Here is a 21168-nt window from a genome sequence, read left to right as displayed (position 1 = left end):
AAGGAGGGAGGGAGGGAGGGAGGGAAAGAGGGAAGGAGGGAGGGAGGGAGGGAGGTGGCTGGGCTCCTAAGGGTCCCCAACGAAGGGATTCAGCTACCCTGGCTGCTATAGACCTCGAACAAATCACACATCTCTCCCATTGCCATTTGAAGCTTAGAGTCTGCCCTTAAAGCCCCTTTGCTGTGCATGAGGAAGCCCAGGATGCCTAGATAGGGAGGAGCCACCTCCAGATCACACCAACAGCCACAGCTGCACCCCTGAGACTCATTAGGGGGATGAATGTGGCCAGCCTCTTGGGAGGACCAGATTTTCTTCTCACTCATGTAGTAGCCTCCCTGGGGTCCTACCCACCAGCTCTGTCCCTGCCGGAGGTGGAAAGAGGAGGCCCTGCCATCCTTGAGGAAGGGCAAGAGCCTGGAGGTCCAGACAGCTGGAGTCAATTTCTGATGCATTCAGTGCAGGGCCTTGGGGAGATACTTTGTTTTCTGGACTTCCGTTAAATGTACTTTGGTAAATCATGTTGCTGAATGTGACCTTAGGGCATGTGTAGTATAATGCCCTCAATTGACACATGGAGAAAGAGAGGCAAAGGTTATCCAAGTGACTTGTCCAAGATAACACAATTAACAGCAGCAAGCTCGTCCAGAACGTAAGCCCTCTAGCGTCGTTTTACTGTCTCATGCTGCCACCCAGTGATCTCCTCTGACCTCTTTGTGTTCTGCCAGGAAACCGGGTGACAAGGGATTATAAAGTACTTCCCCTCCAAAGGTCTCTAATTAAAAATAAGATCATGCTTTTATTCTGATAGTGCCTGAGTTCAGTTGACAATGGAGACATTCAGAAAGCAAGCATTTATTCTATAAATTAGACACTAAATTCCCTATAATATAAAGTGGATTTATGCATCATGTAGGTGGGTTTAAATAGATAATTTCTAAGGCTCTATTTCTATCAATTTAGATAGCATGCCTTTGCATGCGTTTGTATATGTTATTTCTTCTGCCTGAAATGCCCTCCCTCCAGTCCACATGCAGCCTCCTTGTATAACTCCAGGGGGAATGATTCATTTAGACGAAAATATGAATAAAGAACCCTGTAACTCATGCCATGCGACAGCACTAAAGTGACTGGCATGTCAGTGAAGCATGAGATGGTACACTGGGCATCAGCCAGTGGCTTAAGAAAACTTTGTCTAGGCTCCCAGAGAACTGTTTCTACCTGCATGAGAGCACTCCCATGCCTCAGTGTCACTTGGGTCTAGGCTCCCAGAGAACTGTTTCTACCTGCATGAGAGCACTCCCATGCCTCAGTGTCACTTGGCCATTGTGTGTTTTATTTTTTATTTTTATTTATCATCATTATTATTATCATGATTATCATTATCATTTTGAGACAGAATCTCGCTCTGTCGCCAGGCTGGAGTGCAATGGCACAATCTCGGCTTACTGCAAACTCCGCCTCCCGGGTTCAAGCGATTCTTCTGCCTCAGCCTCTCCAGTAGCTGGGACTACAGGGTGCGCCACCACACTCAGCTAATTTTTGTATTTTTAGTAGAGATGGGGTTTCACCATGTTGGCTAGGATGGTCTCGATCTCTTGACCTCGGGATCCACCCACCTCGACCTCCCAAAGTGTTGGAATTACAGGCGTGAGCCACTGCGCCCAGCGCATTTGTGGTTTATGCTCCCACTAGATTGTGCATACTCTGAAAGAAGGAGATGTGCATTGTTTATTTTTGTATCCCAGCACCAAAAACAATGCTTGGCTCTCAGTACTCACGTATGGGATGATTCATAAAAGAGTTCATCCGTCAAGGGTCATTAGGCCTCACAGGAATAGAGAAAAGGACACAGACTTCAGAGTCAGACAGATTTTGACTGGCATTCCTCCTCTGCCACGTGCTGGCTGTGAGGCCTTGGCAAACCATTCATACTCTCTCAGGTTCAGCTGTGCCTTTTCCACAAAACAAGACTAGTAAAAAGTTAAAAGGTGCAAGACAACAAGGTGCTGTGGGTGAGAATTAGCAAAAACTATAAACACCAGAATCAGATCCCTCCCCCCAGTGTTTCCAAATACTTATATTTCCAAATACAATATCCAAATATTGGAATTATCTGGTAAAACTTATAAATTATGCATAACTTGCTTAAAGAAACTAAAGAGCCTAAAAATGTGAGTAAAGTGTAAGACTCCATGCAAATAACAGAACAGATTTAAAAATGAACAAATTAGAACTTTCAAAACTAAAAACTATAACAGTTGAAATTAAAAACCAAATGAATGGGCTTAATAACATATTATACACAGCCAAAGAGAGCATGAATGCACTGGAAAAGACAGGTTTGAAGAAATTAACCAGCAAACAGCACAAAGAGATAAAGAGATAAAAAATCTGGTCAGAGATTATAGACCCAGAGGATAAAACAAGGTTTAACATACATTTAGAGTTCCAGAAGAAGAGAAAGAATATGAAAGAGATAATGACAAAATGGCTAGAATAATTTTTCAGAACTGATGAAAGGAAAATTATGAAACTTTTAGAAGGCAATATCTGTATAACTTCAGAGTAGGGAATGATTTATTAAGACAAAAAGTGCATACCATAAGTTTACCTGCTTTTAATTAATTACTTCTGTTTATCTAAAAACAACATAAAGAAAGTAAACAGAAAACCCAAGATTATATAAAAGCTGCAGGATAGAAGACATTAATATACAAAGTCAGTTGCTCTCTTACATACCAGAAATGAACCATTGGAATTTGAAATTAAAAGTGTAATGCCATTTACATTAACACTCCCAAGAAATTGAAATACTTAACTATAAGTATGACAAAATATGTATGAGATCCATCTGAGAAAAACAACAAAACTGAAGAAATCAAAGAGGATCTATATAAATTAAGGTATTTTCTATGTTCATGATAGGAACACTAAATATCATTAAGATATTAGTTCTTCCCAACTTAATCTGTAGATTCAACACAATCCCAATCAGAATCCCAGCAAGTTATTTTATGGACATCAACAAACTGATTCTAAAATTCATATGGAAAAAGAAAAGACCTAGAATAGCCAACACAAAACTGAAGAACACTAAAGTTAGAGGACGGATGACCCAACCTCAAGACTTACTATAAAGCTACAGCAATCAAGACAGTGTGGCACTGAAGAAAGAATAGACAAATAGTTCAATGGAACAAATAGAGGCCCCATAAATAGACCCACACAAACAGAGTCAACTGATCATTGACAAAGGAGCAAAATCAATTCAATGGAGAAAGGCATCTCTTCAACAAATAGTCCTAAGCCCAGCATGGTGGCGCACACCTGTAGTCCCAATTACTCAAGGAGGCTGAGGTCAGAGGATCACGTGAGGTCATGAGTTTGAGACCTGCCGGGGAAAATAGCAAGACCTATCACAAACAAACAAACAAACAAACAAACAAAAACAGTGCTAGCACAATTGGACATCCATGTAAAAAAAATTAATCTAGACACAGAACTTATACCTTCCACAAAGATTAACTCAACATGGTTCATAGACCTAAACAGAAATCACAAAACTATAAAACTTCCAGAAGACGACATAGAAGAGAATCTAGGTGACCTTCAGTTCAGTAATGACTTTTGAGCTACAATAAAAAAGCACGATCATGACGGAAAAAAAGTGGATACACTAGGCTTCATCAAAATTAAAACTTCTTTGCAAAAGACTTTGTTAAGAAAACGAAAAGAGAAGCCACGGACTGGTAGAAAATATGTGCAAAACACATATCTGAGAAGGGATTGTGCCTAAGTATACAAAGAACTCTTAAAATTCAATAATAAGAAAGCAATCCAACTAAAAATTAGCAAAATATCTGAATAAACACCAGCTCTCCAAATAAGATATATCGATGTCAAATATGCATATGAAAAGATGCTCAATATTATGTTATTAGGCAATTGCAAATTAAAACAATGAGATGCCACTACACACCTACTAGAATATCCAAAACCACACTTTGACACACCAAATGCTAGCAAGGAGGTGGCATAACAAGGGTTCTTATTCATTGTTGGTGAGAAGGCAGAATGGTACAGCTTGTTTGGAAGACAGTGTAGCAGTTTTTATGAAGCTAAATGTAGCCTTAACATACAATCCAGCAATCATGCTCCTTGGTTCACCCAAATGAACTACAAAATGTGTGTCCACATAAAAACCTGCACATGAATGCTTATAGCAGACTTATTTATAACTGCTAAAAAATTGGAAGCAACCAAATTGTCCTTCAGTCAGTGAACGGATAAACACACTGGCACAGCCGTACAGTGCAGTGTTACTCACTGATAAAGGGAAATAAGCTATCAAGCCATGAAAAGACATGGAGGACATTATTGCTCAATGAAAAAAAGCCAGTCTGAAAAGGCAACATACTGCATTATTCCAACGATACAATATTCTAGAAAAGGCAAAACTAAGGCCACAGTAAAAAGAGTGGTTGCCAGGGGTTTTGTTGTGGGGGGAAGGGATGAGTAGATGGACAGTGGGGTATTTTTAGGTCAGTGAAACTATCCTGTATCATCCTAGAATAGTAAATAAATGACATTATGCCTTTGTCAAACTCCTAGAATGTACAACACAAAGGAGGAACTCTAATGTAAACTATGGGCATCAGCTAATAATAATGTATCAATCTTGGTTCATCAATTGTGCCAACTATACGTGAATGTAAAATGTTAATAACAGGAGAAACTGTAAAGAGGAATGGGGTATATGGAAAGTGTACTTCTCTGCTCAATTCTTCTGGGAACCTAAAACTGCTCTTTAAAAACTAAGTAAATAAAAAACAGACAAGCCGACAACTAGGAGAAGATGTTTGCAGCACATACAACTGAAAAAGATTAGTAGACAGAATATGTAAAATATTCTACAAATCAATAAAAAAGGACAAACAGCACAAAAGAAAAATATTTAAACAATAAAGGCATGACCAAGGATTTCAAAGGAGAGGAAACACAAATGGTCAATAAATACATAAAAGAGGTTCAATTTCATTAACAATCATCATCAAAATGCACATTAAAATACAATAAATTGACTGGGCATGTTGGCTCATGCCTGTAATCCTAGCACTTTGGGAGGTCAGGGCGGGTGGATCACAAGGTCAGGAGATCAAGACCATCCTGGCCAACATACTGAAACCCCATCTCTACTAAAATACAGAAAATGAGCCAGGCATAGCAGCATGCACCTGTAGTCCCAACTACTCAGGAGGCTGAGGCAGGAAAATTGCTTGAACCCGGGAGGCAGAGGTTGCAGTGAGCCAAGATCATGCCACTGCATTCCAGCCTGGACGACACAGCAAGACTCCATCTCAAAAAAAAAAAAAAAAAAATTATTGTTAGCAAATTGGCAAACTAAAAAGTCACACATATCAGGTAATAAAAAGGATGTGGAATGACTGAAATGTGTACACACTGCTGGTGACAAGGTACATTTGCACCAATGTTTTGGAAAACTGTCATTACCTGGTAAAGTTAAGCATTCACATATCCTGTTACCCAGCAGTTCCCCTCCTGGGAATACACCTTAGAAATGCCTATACAGACACACTGAGAAACATGCACAAGAATGCTCATAGCAGCATCATTTTCAATAGCAAACATGGCCGGGCACAGTGGCTCACGCCTATATTCCCAGCACTTTGGGATGCTGAGGCTGGTAGATCACTCAAGGTCAGGAGTTTGAGAGACCAGCCTGGCCAACCTGGTGAAACCCAGTTTCTACTAAAAATACAAAAATGAGTTGGGCATGGTGGCATGCACCTGTAATCCCAGCTACTGGGGAGACTGAGGCACAAGAATCACTTGAACCCTGGAGGTGGAGGCTGCAGTGAGCCGAGATCGCGCCACTGCACTCCAGCCTGGGCGACAGAGAGAGACTCCATCTCAAAAAAAAAAAAAAAAAAGAAAGAAAAAGAAAAAAATTTTCAATAAAAAATAAATAGCAAACACACAAGAAAAAACAAAATGTCTGTTAATTGTAAAACCGACTTTAAAAAAATGTGGTGTTCCTGTATAATGAAACATGGCAGTTAAATTAATTGATAACCAGTGTTCCTAGAACAAAGGTGATATTCATAGTATTTGAAGACTTGGGGCACAGGTAATGATCAATCAGAAGAGGCCTAATCAACCCCAGTGAAAGCCAGCCAAATGTTATACCAGTGTACGCTGGCTTAGCACTGAGCATAAACAGCAAGTTGCAGAAGAACACTCAACAGTATGATTCCATGTATGTTTAAAAAAAACACGCAAAATGAGCCAATACATAGTTTAGAAGGTTTAGAAACAGATAAAGAAAATTAGTGGAATAATAGATGCAAAACTCAAGAGAGTAGTCATCTCAGAGGGAACAATGAACAGGACGAGATACAATGGGGAGGGACACACATGGGACTGTTTTCTTTTTTTTGTTTGTTTTTAGATGGAGTCTCGCTCTGTTGCCCAGGCCAAGTGCGGTGGCGTGATCTCGGTTCACTGCAACCTCCGCCTCCCGGGTTCACGCCATTCTCCTGCCTCAGCCTCCCGAGTAGCTGGGACTACAGGCACGTGCCACCATGCACGGCTAATTTTTTGTATTTTTACTAGAGACAGGGTTTCACTGTGTTAGCCAGGATGGTCTCCATCTCCTGACCTCATGATCCACCTCCCAAAGTGTTGGGATTACAGGCGTGAGCCACCGCACCAGGCCTGGGACTGGGACTGCTTTCTTAAAACCTTGTGTTGGGTACACACAAGGGTGATCATTGTATTGCAGTATCATTCTTTATACTTTACACATATTTCTTTAATATTATTTTATATATACTCAACACTTAATAATAAAAGGTGTTTCTTGAAAAGCATTCATGAATTACAGAATAAAATCTGAATCCTGATTTCAGCTTTTATTCCCAGAATGACTTCAGGTGCCTTGCTATATAAATCTCTTTGGATCTCAGTTTCCTCCGCTGCAAAATGGAGGTGATGACCCCCCTCAACATTGCTGAAAGAAGCAAATAAACACTGCTATAACACATGCAGGGAGGGCAGGGATTGCATTCCGAACATCTCCTTATCCCCACCTCCAACGTCGAACTGATACTCTATTTGTCATGGCCTGAAAAAGCTTTCAGTAGAAGTATCTATTGCTCTGATTAATTCTTATACTCAGAGACATGCCCCCCATCTGCCAATTCCTGCTCACTTCACATTCCTTTGACAGAAATCAAAGGTAATTTCAAATCTTTGTTTTTCTTTCTTTTATTAGAAATTAAAGCACCAATGAACACGCAGAACAAAGGAACTGGTACTTACCATGTAGATCTCAGAAAGAGTGGGGGCCTAGGAAAGAATGGGGAAAAGTATGTAAAACTCTCCTTCAGGGCCCCAAATCCATTCCAAATGTAGATCTTATATAGAAGTAAATGCCTATCTTCATTGAGCCACTGATTCTAGATTGGCTGCTTATGGGTATATTTTAAATGTTTTAATGTTAACTTGCAATGGTCATTACAAGTTCTTCTAGTTCAAGTCTTCCATTTGTATTTAACAGGTGAATGCATTACCATAAATAATACTGTGCCACCCTAAAAACCTAGACAGAACTAGCAATTAACATCTCTGCTGCTTGCTCTGTCTTCAGCTTGGACTGATTTCCACTCCTTTGTCCAGCACCAAATGGTCAGAGCAGGGTTTGGTTTTGTTCCTGCTTTTTGTATAGGAAGTGCTGATGAGACACGGAAATGAGACAGCGAATGACCCTCGGATATCCTCTTCCACTGTGTGACACTCATTGATAAACCCATCTCTTACAGGAAACCCCTTTCTGTTAAATGGAGAGACAGAGGGAAGATAAAAGCAACCAGTATTTATTGGGCTTCCAACATTTGCCAGCCGGAGAGCTCACATTCTCTTACCTCATTTAATACCACTGCAATCAGGGGATATAGGAACAATTACTCCAGTTTCACAAACAGCAAAACGTCAGAGACTTAATGACCTAACTGAGGTCTCACAGCTGGTGATGAAATGGACACCTGTCCCCACATGATAGAAAAGAACTTTTAAAAAATGTCCATGACCCCTAAAGATTCTGATTTCAGTAGTGTTTAAAACTTCCCTGGGTGTTCCCAATATACAACCAAGGCTAAGAACCACTGGTCTATTCAGTTCCAACTCTTTAACTGCCAGGGAAAATGAAGGTGAGTCATTACCATTCTCAGCATTTAATCAAAACATCTGATCTTCCTACAAAAAATCCCAATTTTAAGTTTTGTTAGAGTTTTATGGCCTGTTTTGTTCTCCACTGCATCCCTAGCCCCTAGAACAATGTCTGAAACGAGTCGACAGTAAATACTTGTAGAGGAAACAAATGAATAAACACACTCCTAGTTTTTATTCCACAAGTACACATCAAGTGCTAGTCTGTGCGAGGCACTGACCTAAGTTCTAGGGAGCTGGCACCGAGCCAGTCCAATAAACCTTTGCCATTGTGCAGTGTCCATTCTAGAGCAGCACTATCCAATAGAAACATCATGTGAGTCATGAGTATCGTTTTAAATTTTCTGGTAGCCACATTAAAGAGATAAAAAGAAACAGATTAAATTAATTTTAATAATGTGTTTTATTTAACACATGATATTCAAAATACTATTTTAACACATAAACAAGATAAAATTATTTTACAACTTTATTGACGCATTAAAGGGTATATGATAAAATGTAAATTTATATCAATATGATATAAATACAATACAATATGACAAAATATAAACCCAACTACAAAAATTACTAATACATCATTTGACATTTATTGCTTTCACACCAAGTCTTTGGAATCTGGTGTGTATCTGACACTCACAGCACACCCCCAGTAGGACACATGCCAGGGACCACGTGCCAAGGGCTACCATATCGGACGGCACAGTTCTGGAGGGCAGGACAGACAACAAACGAGTAAGCAAACAGATTTGTCATTAGAAAGGGTGGGGAAGCAAAGCCTCTCTCAGGAGGTGATATTCAGCAAGGGAATGATTGAAAGGCTCTGAGAAATTAACAGAGAAAAAGTACCTGTGCTTTTGGTGCTGAAACTAGAAATGTGTCTTCAGTATGATCCTGGATGTGATTTGTAGCATCTTGTGGTTGTCGGGGAGATCATAATGTAATATCCTAAATTACCAGCTTCCCTCCCTAGGACTGTCTCCCAGGTTCTCTTCCTGGTATAGCCTAACCTGTGATCCTGGAGCTCAGCTGGCTCCTTGAGTCCCAGAAACCAGCTGAGGCAACGTGAGATGCAGAAAACCCGGATGTCCTCCAGCCTACCGGGTGAGATGACTGAGGACCAAAGGGCCGCTTTTCCCCCTGCCGGCAGTTACGAGAAATGCAACACGGAGCATTTTCCTGAGAGTTCTTTGATCCTTGCCAGCTGAGCAGAAAGGACAGGGGCCCTCCACTGGCATCAAGGTTCTACCCCGTGTTAGTCCAATGAATAGGGCATTCTGAAAAGAACTCCAGATTACTAGAGAGAGAGAGCCACACTGTTGTCTTAAAGTCAGGTGAAATCACATTTTAAAATTTCCCTTGGCTGAAATGTTACCAAGATCCATATTAAAATATGTGAATACTTGATTATGATAAATATTATACTTATAATCTATAATTTTAAATGTTGTGAAAAACATAAATTATGATTAATTTATTTAAATATTTAAGTTGCCCTCTCAACACCTGCTTGGGGCCGTAGGCATGGTGAGATCCACAGCTCTCTCTTCTTCAGTGGTTTTTTAGATGAAGGGATTATAATTCATACAATTCATTTTCTTTCTCCAATTAATATCATAACTGTCCCCTGAAACCCAAGACTTCACGTGCAGAAGCCAGTTACTGAATTGTTTGCATTTCCTTCCTTAAACCTATTAAATTCAACTGGGTGAGAAGTCCGTTGAGGAAAACCAATAGACGTTGAAAAGACATTTATTTAAGCCCCATCAGAACAACTAGCAATACAAAGACAGTAGTTTTAAGCTTCAAGAGTATTTTAAATGATATTGGGAATTTGCCAGTAATTATTTAAAACACACGCATAATCAAATCGGATTTTGAATGTGACATTTTTATTTTTAATCCTATTATTTATTTATTATTTATATTATTATTATTTATTATTTATTTATTTATTTATTTATTTATTATTTTGAGACGGAGTCTCGCTCTGTCGGCCCAGGCTGGAGCGCAGTGTGGCGCGATCTTGGCTCACTGCAAACTCCGGCGCCTCCCAGGTTCACACCATTCTCCTGCCTCAGCCTCCCGAGTAGCTGGGACTAAGGGCGCCCGCCACCTCGCCCGGCTAGTTTTTTGTATTTTCAGTAGAGACGGGGTTTCACCGTGTTCGCCAGGATGGTCTCGATCTCCTGACCTCGTGATCCGCCCGCCTCTGCCTCCCAAAGTGCTGGGATTACAGGCGTTCGCCACCGCGCCCGGCCCTTATTTTATTTATTTTGAGATAGGGTTTTCTTCTGTTGCCCAGGCCGATGCAGTGGCTGGTGCAAGCACGGCTCACTGCAGCCTCAACCTCCTGGGCTCAAGCGATCCTACTGCCTCAGGCTCCCAAGCAGCTGGGACTACAGGCATGCACTACCACACCCAGCTAATTTATTATCATCATTATTATTACTTGTAGAGACGGGGTCTTGCTATGTTACCCAGGCTGGTCTCAAACTCCCAGGCTCAAGTGATCCTCCTACCTCAGCCTCCCACAGTGCTAAGATTACAGGTGTGAATCATCATGCCCCAGACTTATTTTATTTTTGACAATTCCTGTCATTGTAACTGCAACAGAGTTTGCTTTCTTTAAAAGTCATTGAAATGTGTAAGGCACTTTACAGGACAACATTTAACAGAGCTATCATTATGCAAGAGAGGCGTGGAAGAGAGTGGTTAAGAATATGGATTTGGTCGAGTGTGGCGACTCACACCTGTAATCCCAGCAGTTTGGGAGGCTGAAGTGGGAGGATGCCTTGAGCCCAGGAATTTGAGACCAGCCTGGGTAACATAGCGAGACCCTGTTTCTACTTTCAAATTTTTTTTAAATAACAATTTTAAAAGAATATGGGTTTGAATTCTGTCCTCCACTCACTGGCATTATGACCACGGGCTAATTGGCCTTGCTTGTGTATCAATTTTCCCCTCTGTAAAATTGGGGATAAAATAGCACTTGCTGCTAAGGCGCGTGTGTGAGTCACCTCAGCTCTCAATAAATGTGCGCTCAAGCAGCTTAAAAAAGTGCACGTTGCGCCGGGTGCGGTGGCTCACGCGTGTAATCCCAGCACTTTGGGAGGCCGAGGCGGGCGGATCACGAGGTCAGGAGATCAAGACCATCCTGGCTAACATGGTGAAACCCCATCTCTAATAAAAATACAAAAAATTAGCGGGGCGTGATGGCGGGCACCTGTGGTCCCAGCTACTCGGGAGGCTGAGGCAGGAGAATGGCGTGAACCCGGGAGGTGGAGCTTGCAGTGAGCCGAGATCGCGCCACTGCACTCCAGCCTGGGCGACACAGCGAGACTCTGTCTCTAAATAAATAAATAAATAAATAAATAAATAAATAAATAAATGTGCAAGTTGCAAACCTCATGATGATTTTGCTAAAATAAAATCATAACCAAGATTGTTCTGTCTGCATCATATTTTAACATTTGAAAAGAATGCCATCTTTATTATATTACCATGTTTTGCTGGAGATTTATTATTTTAGATATTTTACAGTAATTTTTATTTCATCAAAATAAATTTGTTTTAGGTATTAAAAATTGCACCTATAAATTGCAAAATAAACGTGTTTTGTTATACGTGGTAATGGCACGGGTAGCGGGGTGGAGCAAAGGACTCTGTGTTAGGGCCCATTTGTATGAGTTATAATCCCAAGGGGGACAACACTAGAGTTAAATCAGGAACAGCGCTTGGAAGAGGAAACCTAAAGTCATCATTTTAAGGAAGTGTATGTGATTTACAGGAGGACCGTTTTTGCTAGGCCTTGGGTTAGGCTGCTGAACTCCAGTTCTCCCAATCAGTGACGCAGGCAGGATTCAGAAGTCAAACCTGAATGCTTTGGGCTGAAGTTTGCTGCAAAACTTTCAGGACAAAGACCCCAAACAATATGATCTTTTGAACAAACGAAGAAATTCAAACTGAGTGGTGTTAGATTTTTAAAATACACCTGATTTAGAAGTTGATCCCATAGATGGTTATCACAAAGTCATCCCATCACAATTTTAACTTCAGTGCTGTGGCATTTTACTAGTTTTTGAGGCAGAGTGAAAGGAAAGACACCATGTCTGTATTAGAAAAAAAGCAGATCTTGGCCAGGCACAGTGGCTCACACCTGTAATCCCAGCACTTTGGGAGGCCGAGGCAGGTGGATCACCTGAGGTCGGGAGTTTGAGACCAGCCTGACCAACATAAAGAAACCCTGTCTCTACTAAAAATGCAAAAAGTAGCCAGGTGTGGTGGCGCATGCTTGTAATCCCAGCTACTTGGGAGGCTGAGGCAGGAGAATCGCTTGAACCCAGGAGGCGGAGGTTGCTAGATCGTACCATTTCACTCCAGCTTGGGCAACAAGAGTGAAACTCCGTCTCAAAGGGGAAAAAAAAAGCAGATCTTTTCTGGAAGTGTTCTCGAACTATTCCAGGACACTTCCAGTAGGATCCCACATATATAGAGCAGAATGAAAGATACCATGTATGCACTCACCTAGCGTCTTCTCGAATACAGCTCACCTGTTAGATGAAGGCCTTGCCCTTCTGCTGATTTTCCCTCCACACCCACCCAGATTTGGCCCTGCCAATCAGCGTGATCATCCACACCTTTCCTTTGCGCTGTCCCCAGAGGTGCTTGGGGCACAGCCATCAGCTCTGGGCCCTGAGTCCCTAGGTCCTCACGATGATACTTCTCTTCTCCAGTGAAAACTCAAGGATCTTTACCTTCGCAGAGGTGAGCTGTTGTTTCTTTCCTGCTTTCAAAACCAGGAAGGGAGTCAAATTGCATTTCCTTGGCTTTTTAGCATCCATTTGAGTCCTGCAAGAGGAAAAGTAAAAGATAAATTGTCAAGAGGAGTCAAATCTAAGTAATGGCCCACACACTCAGGGACAGAACAAAGCAGGCAGGTTTGAAGAAAAGAAAGCAACAGGCCTAAAAGCAGGAGCAGGGTCCCTCCTTCTCCCTTGCTTCCCTTCTGATGGTCACGTGAGGTCAGGAGGTCAGAGCAAGAGACAGAAGCCAGGGAAGGAGGAAGAGATAATCCGGTGATTAGCAGTTTAGACAACCAAGGGGGAAAAAAACCATTTCCCCTACTTCACTGGAAAGTAAACCTCATGCTTCTGCCACAAACATAATATCCCCCTACAAGATGGGCATATTCGTGGGCTACTTAGATAGTTTAATGCCTATAGAAAAAGAAAAGGGGGACAATTGGTAGAAACACTTCCTCTAACTCTCATTTGGCCATGTTTGCATCTTTTTCATTCAGAGCACAGTTCTGTTAATAATTAACTTCCTGCAAGACAGAAAAAAAACAAAACAAAACCTTGCACACATTCATGGAATCTAGTGTAAGCAGCAATTTCTCTAAGTGGAAGGTGAGTCTTAGAGGGGTCTCAGGACACTCACATTCCCCGTTACATTAGCAGAGCACCTGCTGAAACTGCTCGCTCTGTGTCCTCTGCGAGTCCCTTTTCAGCTTCTAACCTTAGCCAAGAGCCGAGGGAATCGAGAATACAGGAAACAGGGGCAGAACAGGAACCAATGCAAATGTTATCACAGCTTCTGCAAATGACTCCACTGGCAGGCTCTTGCAGACACCACATAAATGATGATGGCACCACAACTCTGAAAGTATTCAGAGCATTAAAGAAAAGTCATGCTACCATGTATTGTGGCATAACTATTAAAAAATTAGAACTTGTCCATAAGGGGACGTTAAAAAATCATGGCACACATATGTTTTATGAAATATAATGCAGTCATTTAAAAAATAAGGTAGATCTTTATCTGTGCCCATAATGTATTGAGCAAAAACAGTAGAACATGTGTGTAATATAATTCTATATTTATTTAACAAAAAACAAAATGCTTGCATGCCTTTATACAGGCGTATTGAAAGATCTGGAAGAAGTGAACTGTAGGCCGGGCGCGGTGGCTCAAGCCTATAATCCCAGCATTTTGGGAGGCCGAGACGGGCGGATCACGAGGTCAGGAGATCGAGACCATCCTGGCTAATATGGTGAAACCCCGTCTCTACTAAAAAATACAAAAAACTAGCCGGGCGACGAGGCGGGCGCCTGTAGTCCCAGCTACTCGGGAGGCTGAGACAGGAGAATGGCGTGAACCCGGGAGGCGGAGCTTGCAGTGAGCTGAGATCCGGCCACTGCACTCCAGCCTGGGTGGCAGAGCAAGACTCCGTCTCAAAAAAAAAAAAAAAAAAAAAAAAAAGAAGTGAACTGTAACAGTGACCTGTAAGAAGTAGGGCTGGGGGAGGTAAGTGGGAACATTAACTATAATATACACACACATATATACAATATGAAAAAATTCTGCACAAAAGCAAACAAAAATTACCAGTAACTTCTCTGCTTATGATCATAGTTTCACTTCTTCCTTCTCTCCTTTCTTTCTATAAACATTTGCTGAGACAATTTCACTGATAAACCAGACATGGTCTCTGTCCTCAAAGAGAACTCCTTATCCAGGAAAGGAGGTACATAGAAGAAAGCAGATCATGCCAATGCATGTGATCAATGTATTAATACAGGCTTGTGCAACCAGCTCCCAGAGCATGCTTCCAGGTATTGACTAAGTCGGCTGGGAGAGCTGAGGAGGCCTTCACTCTTGAGCAGGGTAGAACCATCTCTGAAGAATGAGCAGGGCAGGCAGGAGTGTCAAGGGCAGATGGAGGAGGACACACAAATAACATAAATGTGAAAGAACACTGTCTTTTCCAGACATTTTGAGCACTGTCCTTGGACATTGCTGGTGGAGGGCCAGGGAGGTAGATTCGGTTGTAAAGGGTCACATAGTCCAAGTTACAGTCTTGGAGCCTACGTGGCTATGCTAAGCCTGGGCTGAAGATCAGATGTGTATTCTGGTACCATCTCTCTGGCAATATCATGAAGCACGATTTGGAGGAACTAGGAAGGCATTTTGGGTGTCTAGGTAAGAGGGAATGAGAGTCTCAACCAAGGCAATGACAGTGAGGATAGAAGTATGAACTTGGGAAAGATCCGGGAGACAGAACAGGTGAAATTTTGGCCACCAACTGGACATAGAATTTGTAAAATCTCAACTTTGGGCAAAAATGAATACAACAATTTTTCCTGCCAAGACTCTGCATCGAGTGTTGCCTTCCTTTACTTCACAGAGATGTAGGAGACTATGAAAGTACATGTGGGATAGGCACGGTGGCTCACGCCTGTAATCCCAGCACTTTGGGAGGCCATGGCAGGTGGATCATCTGAGGTCAGGAATTCAAGACCAGCCTGGCCAACATGGTGAAACTCTGTCTTTACTAAAAATACAAAAGAAGTTAGCTGTGCGCAGTGGCTCATGCCTATAATCCCAGCTACTCGGGAGGCTGAGGCAGGAGAATCTCTTGAACCCAGGAGCCAGAGGTTGCAGTGAGCCGAGATCGCGCCACTACACTCCAGCCTGGGCAACAGAGCGAGACTCCATCTTAAAAAAAAAAAAATGGTAAACGTGAAATCTTCCAAACAACTGGAGCCCTTTCCTCTGTTCAGCTCTGACAGCTCTGGAGGTAGAGAAGGAGCAAACACTGAAGGAAATGCTGAGGAATCGTGGAGTCTTGTCTCAATGCCACCTTACACAGAGTGCCATGATTTTGAATGAGCCATTTGTCCTCTCTGTGCTCAGTTTCCTCACCTGCAAAATGATGAGAGTGGACCAGATGACTTCTAAAGTCCCTTTAGGGTCTAAATTTCTTTAATTCTACAAAAATACTGACAGACTAAAAAAAAAAAAATCTGTTGTGACTTATTCCAACTTTGCCATCCCTTAGATAATTCTGTGATTATTAAAGACTAATTTGTGCCTTTCTTATTTTATGCATGAACTCTGGCTTCCAACAGTACAACTTAACCTTTGCTCAAACCTTTGCAAATGCTACCTTTTTATCCTCAAAATATGTGGTGAACTATGTGGAAAAGAATTAAAATGCTTTTAATATTTCGTTTGTATCTTGTTACAAGAAGGATTGAAGATAACTAATAAACTCAGCTCAGAACTAGAGTGAATGTTCCTTTGAGAACTGAAACCAAAAGTTTGGCCATCCTCATTTCCATCTTACATGCGGATCAGAGTTCCCCTTCCCCTTCCTCTCTTTCCTCGAGCGTTCAGTGGTGCGTTTGCCTAAGAAGTTCATTTTTTTTAACTTGGTCAAGAGCTTTCACATAACTTAATTATCTTAGGTGTATATATTTTTTGTCTCATATTGATTGTTAATCTTTTGGGGACACAGATGGTGAGCCTGCATTTTTTAAAAATTCCTTTTGGGGTAAGGACAGTGACTTGTCTATTGAAAACTTGGTACAAATTTGCTGAAGGAAGATAAATCTAAAATAGATTAATTCATCAAAAAATTCCAGAGCATCAACTGCGTGCCAGCTACTGTGCTAAGCATGGAGGATTCAAACAGAAATAAAACAGAATCCTTGTTTTCAAGGAGTTCAAAGTCTCAAGGGTAAGACAGATCCAGAGAGGTGCCAGCCTTACTGCACTGCATAGTATTTTATATTAATACATACACATTATCTATGTGTAGAGTACTTCAATATCCAGAAAGGAAACAAGTCTTTTGAGATTTACCTGTTACGATTTTAGTATTTCTACTGCAATTGCGAGTTGCTTGATCTTTACGCCCTAGGGACTGTCTTTGGGGCAGAAAGTGTGGCAGTATAGGGTTTACAGGGATTCCGTTTGCATTCTGTGAACAGGTGATAATGTTTTTAATGATCTTAAGTTACATTCTTTTTTAATTGATACATAAATAGATTATATATTTATATTTATATAATATATAATCAAGTCAGGGCTTCAAGTTATTCACTACTAGCTGTTTTGAAATATACAATAGATTATTGTTTACTATTTTCATTCTACTGATTTATTGAACACTAGGTCTTATTTCTTTGATCTAACTATATTTTAAGTCACACTCATTTCTGCCGAAGAGAATTCCTTGGACCCTCTGCATATATCCCTGAAACTTTTGAGGGTTCACTAACTCCCAGACTCTAAAGAGCTAGAAGAGGTTTTGGAGACCATTTCATCCATTTTCCCACCCAGGGAAAGAATCCTCTTTCTATGGTATTCCTGACAATCAGTCTGTCTATACTGGAATATTTCTATGACCGAGTGCACTGTTTTTCTAGGCAACCCATTTCACACTCAACTGTTAATTTACAGATGGTTGGTGCTTGGTATTTCTTGGAAGAATAAACTATATTGAGCAAAATTTCCTCCACTGATCCTTGCTATCCTCTGCAGAGTACTAAGGAACAAATCTGACTCTTTTCTACCCAAGAGTTCTTGAATGTTCAAAAGCTGAGTAGAAAAAAGCTTTCTCTCCCCTGCACCTCCTCATCTCCAGGCATTCTGTGAAGATTTTTCAAACCTGTCTTCATGTGATGGCACATCCAGGCCTGACAGAGAGAGCCTGCCTTGTGGTTGTTCCTATTTTCTAGTTTTTTTAATGATCTCAAAGTAGCTACAGTTTCTTGAGTCCGGATTATGTTCTACTTGTTGCTAAGTCAGGCAGCAAGGCCATATCCTTTGATGTGCTCATTGCCTTTCTATTAATGCAGCCTCCACCAGCATTTGCTCTTTTGGGAGCCATCACAACACACTCACGATGGGCTCAGAGTCAGCTAAAACCACTAACTCCCAGAACTGGGTCCTCCACACGCTTGAGAACTAGGCATTCTAGCCAAATTGTAGGCAACAATATGTGGAGTTGGAGAGGGCAAAGTCAGGGAAGAGTGGCTGACATACTGTTAGAGAGTCCCTTCCGGTTTACCTCTGCTTTCTCCACAAGGACCAAAACAAACAAGAGAAACAATAGATTTAAGTAACGGATCCAATCAGGTAGAGTCCATGTTTGAAGAACTTCTTAGAACTCCTAGGTTTTACATACCGACCACATGTAGGTGATTAAATCGCTCAAGCAGGACAAAGGACATTTCCATTTGCTGTTTCCACCGTTTGAACTTTTCCACTAAATGGCCTCCTGCTTTTGCCAAGTCTCCACTTAAGCCTGGACAGTGAAGCCTGAATTAATATTGATGATGCTGTCAGTTGCTTAAGAAATGTCAGAGGGGTCACAATTTTCCTAAGCTCTGAGGGGCTGCTGAACATTTCCAATGCAGCAAATGTCACAGTATAACCTTTAAAAACCCTCAAACTGTGCATTGTTCATCACTTTTTTAAGGAAAGATTTGCTAATATTGGGAATTTCCTCGGAGTGGCAGCTCTGGGTCTGTGATCTACATACACCTTAGCGTGCTTTTGTGCCAGGGGCTGGGCTCTGGTTGAGCACAAAGGTGCCCAGGCATATGGGCTGGGTGGGAACATGGGTAATACCTGCCTGAGCCTCATCAACGCGAGGCGTGTGGTCGTGGACCCACTTATGACTAACAAGAGGACATGCAGCAAAGAAGAGAAAGAAAGGGAGGAAGAAAGTCTCGTGTCCCAGTGAGGGCTGGGAGCACAGTTCCAAGGTAGGTCTGATGAGTTCCTCAGAACCCCTCGCTCCCTGTCCTGCACTCACTCAGCTGGAGTCGGCGATGCAACAGCATCTTAACAGAAAAGTATACTGATGTTGGATTCCGGGGATGCAGTCGTCGCAAAAACTACAACTGTATTTTCCTTGTCTGTGCACCACACCCCGCCTCTCTCTCTCTTTCTCTGATCCACACTCCCCAGTCTACTCTTGCATTCCGCACGCTTTTCATTCTCCCCCACGACCCCGTCGACCAGAAGCTTCGTCGCCTAAAAGAGCGCAGTCGGCCCTAGCTGTCTCGCCCTCGCGCTGGACTGCACGCGAAGTACCAGCCTCCGCGGCCCTTACTTTGTTCGGGTGCGGGTAGGCGGCGGGAGGAGCTGCATGAGGACCGCGCCGACCGCCCGCCGCTGCGGGAGGCTGGGAGAGCCCGGCAGAGTGCAAGGGACGGCCACGCCCTCCTCCCGTCGCTATAGAAACGGCTTCCGCCCTTTTTGTGACTCTGGAGGTGAAAGGGCTTACTCAGGCTATGGTCCCAAACCACCTTGCAGAGTAGCAGCCTGAAGAACATACTTCTCGTCCTCCCACTCGCATTCTCTTGCCCCAGTTCTTTAAAGTATAGGGCAAGAATTTAACAAAATCTCAGCATGAAGAGCTTAAAGGTGGTTGCCCAGACCAGACACGTGAAATTCTCCCTCCTCTCCCCTTCTTCAAGCAAAGCATGTGGTTATCAGAATTAACATCACAAAAGTTCTGGCAGGGCGCGGTGGTTTTACACCTGCAATCCCAGCACTTTGGGAGGCCCAGGCAGACCACTTGAGGTCTGAAGTTCGAGACCAAACTGCTCAACGTATTGAGAGCCCCCCCCCCCCGTCTCTATTTAGACTTTTTTTTCTGTAATCCCAGCACTTTGAGAGGCCGAGGCGGGTGGATCACGAGGTCAAGAGATCAAGACCATCCTGGTCAACATTGCGAAACCCCGTCTCTACTAAAAATACAAAAATTAGCGGGGCATGGTGGTGCGCGCCTGTAGTCCCAGCTACTTGGGACGCTGAGGCAGGAGACTCGCTCGAACCCGGGAGGCTGAGGTTGCAGTGAGCCGAGATCGCACCACTGCACTCCAGCCTGGCGACAGAACGAGACTCCGTCTCAAAAAAAAAAAAAAAAAAAAAAAGGAAAGAAAAAAAGGACATAGTGAAAGTTCTGGGCAAAATCCATTTATCAGCTGAACACTTTTTGAGTGCTTACTCTGCACCAGATTGTAGGAAAGCATGAAAAGTAAGGGAAGTTTGTAATTGAATGACAGTAGATTAACCTGGAGGAGCACACAGTCTGGTCCAGGCAGAAAAGACATTCAAATGAAGCTTTCTGAAAGAACTGGGTTGAATTTGAGTCTTCAAGGACAGGTAGTAGTTGTCTACGTAAAGGAAGCAAGTCCTAGTCTGAAGGCCAGAGCCATGGAAAAGTTTGGTACCATTGCACCAGCACCCAGTTTAGGGGGGCAGGGGTCAAAGGTGCACGTAGGCAGAGACAAGATTGAAGCAGCAGGAAGGGGCCAGCCAGACATGAAGAAGCCTACGAACTTGACCAGGGTAAGGCTGACGTGTGCGGACTGCAGAGGGGTATTCATGCTTTATTTTATAAAACCCTCTGTGGCAGTAACAGTGGGAGGGAAGCCTGAGTAGGCGAAGAGTCAAGGCAAGGATGCCTGTTAGAAATAGTGAGTGGTGATGTTTCTGAGTAAGGGAGAGCACAAGGAAGAGGAGTTTTGAGAAATTTAGGAAATGGAGTAAGACTTGCTGACTGGATGTGAAAGTCGAGAGAAGACTCGATCCCCGGATTACACCTTTGGCACCTGCAGTAATGGTAGCGCCACTCACTTACCAACAGAAAACACGGGAGAGATGTCAGGGGTAGAAGGAGAATTTGAATTTAATAACGGATCTGCTGCATCAAATTGTCAGTGGACCATCTACAGGTTTTGTGTGAAGAGCAAGGTGTAGGGTAAAGATCCTGACTTGGCAGTCACTGTCACATAAGTGACCACTGCATAGAACATGAAACTGGTGAGACAAGTAGGTATAGATGACATAACAGATTAGAAAGTTGCTGGCCGGGCGCGGTGGCTCAAGCCTGTAATCCCAGCACTTTGGGAGGCCAAGATGGGCAGATCACGAGGTCAGGAGATCGAGACCATCCTGGCTAACACGGTGAAACCCCGTCTCTACTAAAAATACAAAAACTAGCCGGGCGAGGTGGCGGGCGCCTGTAGTCCCAGCTACTCGGGAGGCTGAGGCAGGAGAATGGCGTAAACCCGGGAGGCAGAGCTTGCAGTGAGCTGAGATCTGGCCACTGCACTC

General features: G+C 42.6%; 1 protein-coding gene across 14 annotated transcripts in view; it reads right to left on the bottom strand.

The window, feature by feature from the left end:
* DYRK4 (dual specificity tyrosine phosphorylation regulated kinase 4) overlaps window positions 1-21168 on the bottom strand; it is a 57464-nt gene that overhangs the window by 31853 nt on the left and 4443 nt on the right. For 7 of the 14 annotated variants that reach the window (XR_001887532.1, XR_001887533.1, XM_017883299.1 and 4 more), the window contains exons 1-3: window positions 19157-19227; window positions 13005-13098; window positions 7342-7368 (exon numbers count right to left, since the gene is read on the bottom strand). Coding sequence is in view for 10 of the 14 variants with exons in the window: in XM_017883299.1 (XP_017738788.1) it covers window positions 7342-7368; window positions 13005-13098; window positions 19157-19194 (159 nt within the window). In the remaining 4 variants the exon portion in view is untranslated. Of the gene's footprint in view, window positions 1-1778; window positions 1790-7341; window positions 7369-12887; window positions 12979-13004; window positions 13099-13689; window positions 13764-18223; window positions 18343-18856; window positions 19130-19156; window positions 19231-21168 lie in introns of those variants that run through there. The other 7 variants (XM_017883303.1, XM_017883304.1, XM_017883302.1 and 4 more) reach the window with 7 other exon arrangements.

Source organism: Rhinopithecus bieti, unplaced genomic scaffold, assembly GCF_001698545.2.
Source record: "Rhinopithecus bieti isolate Rb0 unplaced genomic scaffold, ASM169854v2 scaffold_13342, whole genome shotgun sequence".
NCBI classification, from domain to species: domain Eukaryota; kingdom Metazoa; phylum Chordata; class Mammalia; order Primates; family Cercopithecidae; genus Rhinopithecus; species Rhinopithecus bieti.
Note: the sequence above shows the minus strand (reverse complement) of the source record. Positions and strands in the feature narration are given on the sequence as shown.